General features: G+C 43.9%; 1 protein-coding gene across 2 annotated transcripts; it reads left to right on the forward strand.

Annotated features, from left to right (window-relative positions):
* Positions 1-436: 436 nt before the first annotated feature.
* On the forward strand, positions 437-5010 carry LOC132140116 (transcription factor Jun-like). Of its 2 annotated transcripts, none has more exons than XM_059548953.1 (2): positions 437-784; positions 1225-5010. In XM_059548953.1, exon 2 carries the CDS (start codon positions 1383-1385, stop codon positions 2391-2393), a length of 1011 nt encoding a protein of 336 aa, XP_059404936.1. In that variant the 5' UTR covers positions 437-784; positions 1225-1382; the 3' UTR covers positions 2394-5010. The 2 variants fall into 2 exon arrangements, with proteins under 2 accessions (XP_059404936.1, XP_059404937.1); XM_059548954.1 differs by lacking the exon at positions 437-784 and adding an exon at positions 792-1025.
* The last annotated feature ends 753 nt before the right edge of the window (positions 5011-5763 follow it).

The raw sequence follows: 5763 nt of genomic DNA on the forward strand, positions 1-5763 counted from the left end.
AAAAAGCATATCTTACATGTTCTTTCTTTCTTTCTTTTCTTAACCCCTCTTTTTTTCTCTCCTTTTCCCCCATACGATGTTGGTTGAGATGTACAAGGGTTATATTTGCACGCATTAGAATGCTTCACGAGTCCACGTTCTTTAAACACTTTATTAATTCTATTTAATTCTGTATTTTTCTTACATCGTACAGCACTTTGGTACATTTGTTGTTAAATAAACTTGAGCTAATTCAAAAACCGTTGGAGAAAGTCAATTTCTGTCAAATACGCATGGCATTTTGGTTGAAATTTAACAAACTAACAGTAATGTTTAGCGCATATGCATAAAACAGAAGCACGTATTCTTCCCGTGATCACGTGCCCCTTCAGATGAGCGAGCACGGGCTGCGCATCACGACCGTCGGCGGCACTCCAGCGGCCAATAAACGCGACGCTTCGAGGGAGGAGGCACGTTCTAGTTTCAGGAACTGGAGAGAAGAACAGAAGGGCGTGTGTTATTAATAATCAGCCGAGCAGAAAGTCCCGCAGTCTTTCTGACAGCGAGCAGACGAGGAAACGCAGCGCTCCGGAGAGGACGCGTTGAGCGCGCTGTTCATGAGCCGCTCTTGATTCATCGCTTGTCACGGCGCGGCGCGCGCGGTGCGTGGGTTACACATCTGCGCTGTGTTACAGTGTGACTAATCGGAGCTTTGACGCAGTGGATTGTTTCGTGGGAAGCTTCTTCATCTGATCCGAGCTGATCGATCCGCGTCTTTTCCTCGCGTTATATCGACCTACACACAGTAAGTGACACGATCTGCTGTTTAGTCATGGGAGTCGCTTTGGGATTTTGACACGGGGTTTTTCTAACGACCATGTGGCGAAATGAATAAGAAAGTGTAAGAGAAGCGGTCGGTCAGCTGTTTGGATGAAGACCAGGAAAGTCAACAGTGATTCTTTATTTACTGGAAGAACTCGAACTATTACGGAGCTTCCTGGTTTCATCATTATAATGTCTTATCATCTAGAGCCCGAGGCACACAGGTGGTTTGATGTTTGTGTGAATCGTACGTTTTAGTCGAAGGATTGCGATTTATTAATCACATCAACTTACTATAAAACACTTAAACCTTCATTCTGTCAATGTTGCTTATTCACTCTGTTATAAATAATATCATGATTGTTTACTTCAGTATCCCTTGATTTATTTTTCCTCATCTTTTTTTATTTTAATCTTTTGTAGGTTTAATGCTGAGGACTTCTGAATGCCCTTCCAAATTCTAACTGCTCAGTTAATTCGTTTTTTTCCCCCGTCGTGGACTGAGTGGATGGCTGAAAACGTGCAGCTCAGATAATTTCTTGCTGTATTATGTCTTGTGAGGAATCTGTCTTGCAGTTTCAATGACGGGTAAGATGGAAACGCCTTTCTATCACGATGATAGCGTTCCAAACTTTGGGCAAATTCCAGATTACGATCGATACCAAAGCCACAAGATTATGAGCAAGAAGAACAACATGCCACATAATTTCTCCAACAGCGTGGGAAATGCCTCGAGCCTCAAACTCCTGCAGGGACAAGCTGCGAGCAACAGTCTGGGCATGAATGGTAATCCCAACGGCTCTCTGATGTCTTCTCCAGACATGAACCTCCTGAAGCTGTCCTCTCCAGATCTGGAGCACCTGATCATCCAGTCTAACCAGGGGCTGGTTACTACAAGCCCGGCTCCCAACGCATCTGCTAATCCCTTCATGTACCGAAACCAGGCCACGAACGAGCAGGAGGGATTCGCAGACGGCTTCGTCAAAGCTCTGGCCGACCTGCACAAGCAGAACCAGCTGGTCGGGGCCCCCATGTCCCCCTCCTCCTCCTCCATCCAGGGCTCTTACCAGAGGAACCTGATGCCGGGTGGAGACATGCCCATCTACACCAACCTGAGCAGCTACAACCCCAACCAGCTGCCCTCCTCTTACCCTGGCGGGCAGATCGCCTATGCATCCGCAGTCCACGCCTCGGCTCACTCCGGCCAGCACCCTCAAGGACGGGGACTGGACGCTCCGCAGACGGTGCCCGAGGTGCCACACCCACCCGGGGCTGACCCCGCCAGCTCCCCGCCCTCACTCTCTCCCATCGACCTGGAGACCCAGGAGCGGATCAAGGCGGAGCGCAAGAAGCTGCGGAACCGCATCGCCGCCTCCAAGTGCCGCAAGAGGAAGCTGGAGAGGATCTCGCGGCTGGAGGAGAAGGTCAAGGTGCTGAAGACGCAGAACTCGGATCTGGCCTCCACCGCCAGCATCCTGAGAGAGCAGGTGGCTCAGCTCAAACAGAAAGTCATGAATCACGTCACTAATGGCTGCCAGATCGCCGTCAGCTCTGCCGGCATGGCCAAGAGCGGAGAGAGCACCAGCTGCTGAAACCACAAGACACACACGCAAGGTTTTCTATTGACTTTCTCTTTATCTCCTGGCCGCACTCTTACGCTCATTCTCTGTCTCTCTCAACCCTGTCTTACTTCTTCTCGCCATCTGAGTGGCTGCTGTGGAGAAATGACACGAAAGCAGAGAAGGGGCGATACAGGGGAAGACCCGTCAGAGACGCACAAGAGCAACCCTGCTTTCCATCTGTCCGACTCTTCAGGAATGTCCTCCTTGAAAACCTGCACATGCTCCCAAAGCTCAGGGTGCGTTCTTTGACTGCTCTTTGGACTTGAAGTTGTTCGGGTCAGCTGGGTACAGCTGACAAAAAGGCCAAAGTGACATGGATGCTAATGCACTGCGGGTGGGATGATTACAAAGGGAACAAAAACTCATGCTAGGAATTCTGCACTTGAATACTTTTCTTGTTTTCTGCTTCACACCCCGGGTTTTTACCGAGATTCGTCACTTCAAGCAGATGGAAAGTTTACTCAAATCTTTTTTCTTTATAATCGGTGTCTCATTCAACCGATGGACGAACTTTATATGTTTTAGGGGTTTGTGTTTATAAAATTGTTGAACAACATGCACTATTATGCAAACATTTTCCAAAGCACCTGACGGACTCTTACAAACGTGAAAAAGAACCGATCCCTTTATACTGCTTTGAGATGTCAACTGTATTCTAGTGGAAATCTCTTGGTTTAATCTGTCACCTTGTCTCAGTAACAATATTGTTTGTTGGTTGGTTGGTTTGATATTGTGCAATTTGTGAATATGGGGAAAAATATTTTATAGAAACAAAGACTTTTTTTTAGAAGTATTATATTACTGTTTAATATCAAAACATTATAAGCAAAGAGACATCTACGGATAAAGGATTGTGGTACTGTGCAAAACTTTAATGGTACCCTTTTCCGTTTTTGAGTTGGGAATTTCCTGAGCATTCCGAGACCTTTTGCACTGTAGTCTCCCGTCGGGAGATACATTCTAATAATGGGATAGTGTGTTTGTGCCATTATCTATAGAGTATTAATGCTACTCTGGACTAAAGAAAGGGGATAATGCACCAACTCAAGCGTCAAAATGGACCAGAAATCTGAACAACAAAAGGGCTTTTGATCAATAATATTTTGCTTATTTTTTTCTGTATTTGATTTGATTTAATTATAATTTTTTTAAACAATTTATGAAGCAATTTTATTTATACAGAATTTGTATTTATGTTGTTTTCTGAGGAGAGGAAGAACACGGTCGGAATACTAGTGTCGTGTTGACACGTTATTTTTGGGAAACTACATGATTGCACATATATCAGAAACATTAAATGATGTGTAAAATTTATCCTCTGTGTACATTGTGACAGTTTGATCTATAACTACAACTTTGTTTATAGTAGATAAAAAAAATTATAATAATAAATGAACAAAATTCTGAAAGATTGTTGGTACTGACACTCAGACATCGACATCGAGGCGATCAGAAGTCAGCGCTCTTCTGCAGACGTCAGATCAGCTCCATGAAGTTACGAAGCTTCACGTCGCTGCGATAAAGGACTCATAGAAGGCCTGCTTTTGTGAAAACCGTACATGTGTTAAAGAATCTTGTACATTTGTCAGTGTTGCTACTCAGAATTGCTGTTCAATGCCTTTCTTAAAGTTCATGTAGATGCAGATCATTTTATTTATATATCTATATCCATTTGAGATGATTCATAGGGGGACCTGAGACAGAAGCTAGAACTGTCAAATAACCTTGTGCAACAAGAAGATATTTATTTTTTGAAACTTGAATAAGGTTTTTGATGTCACAAACGTATTGTATTTTTGTACAAAATTGTTTTGAACGTTTTTGTGTACAGTACCTACGGTATTGCTTTGTATCATTCTGAATACTTTATTTATTGAAGTGGTTTTCCTGAGCAGTGTGGTGGTGTTTTATTTGAGCTCGGCTCCAAGCGTTTCTGTGTTGCTGGTTTGTGTTCATACACGTCTACTGTTGGTACAGTTGTCCACCGGGTGCTCGAGTTTTTCCACCGGTCCTTGATTTTGTTGACTTGTCCCTGATTGTTCTGTGTTCCTCTATTTTAACCCTAACTTTAACAGTGTTGCGATCGATCGCTCCCATTTTTTTTTGTTGTTTCATTTTGATCCAACTCTAAAGATTGATCGCATCGTACATTTTAATACGAAGAAAATGTTGGCAGACCACAAGGTCTTTTATCTTTACCATGTGTCATATATACACATACTGAAGATCGCAGATACTTTGTTCAGTGAGTTTACTCTGTTTACTTTGCATGTACAGAAGGCCGTTTGTGTAACAATGATCTTCTCAGTCTTGATCCCAAATCAGATTCACGCTAATGTGACTTTCATGACCGAGCATTTTGAGTCAAAGACTAAGTTTGAATATCAATATGTTACTGCAGAACAGTGTCAGATTTTGACGGCCTCATTTACCATTCTTCAAGGGAGTTACACAAAGACTGGTGGTCAATCGTGTGACTGAGGGGCGACTTGCCTGGCTGTATTGGTTTATTTGCTTCAAAATAACATGCTGTTCATTGTTCGCTTGTTTTCTTTTTATCGACAATAAAGAGAAGTAGGTTTCTGAACACTTGTCTTGCTCATGTCATGCTTTTCTTTAATACCATAATTCAGCTTTTTTGTGTACATACGGACCCCAATACATGAGCAGCTTCACACACACAAATCTGGCCTTTGAGAAATGACTCGCCAGTCTGAGCAGGAGTCATCTGTCAGTTATCTGAACAAGGGTCATAAACATATTTTGTGCCTCTGCCAGGTCCTGTATGAGAAGCACAGCCGTCCAGTCATCACATCCGCCCACCCTCCCTGTCAGAGCCTTTCCCATAAAGATGAGCGCCACTTCCAGTAAAGCACAAGGAACGTCTGTCTGGGTCATTGTGAAAGTAAAAGTCACAGCTGAGGGGTTGAAGGGGAATGTGTTCTACCGTGAGCGTGCAGCGAGTATCGCCGCCCAACTGGAAACTGACCGGGTTCTCAGGTCCTGATGGGTGTCTCATTCAAAGACTGAAAACCATGACAAACTGATAAAACACAAGCCAGAGAAACAAACCTCAACACAGAGCTGAACAGTTGACCGGCTTCTCAGTGTGATTTATATATTTATATTCGCTGAATGCAGATACTTTACAAAGTGATGTCTTCAGGCTCCAAGTCAACAAAATAAGTTTTGTTCTGCAGGTTTGCTGGTGTGTGTGTGTGTGTGTGTGTGTGTAGAGTTATGCGGATGCTCAATCTTTTGGGAATGACTAACGCTCTACTTCCGCCCACCTTGCTTCCCACACAGCGGCAGGAAAAGCGGGTTTGGGTCACAGAAGACT

The sequence above is a fragment of the Carassius carassius genome, chromosome 4, assembly GCF_963082965.1.
Source record: "Carassius carassius chromosome 4, fCarCar2.1, whole genome shotgun sequence".
Taxonomy (NCBI): domain Eukaryota; kingdom Metazoa; phylum Chordata; class Actinopteri; order Cypriniformes; family Cyprinidae; genus Carassius; species Carassius carassius.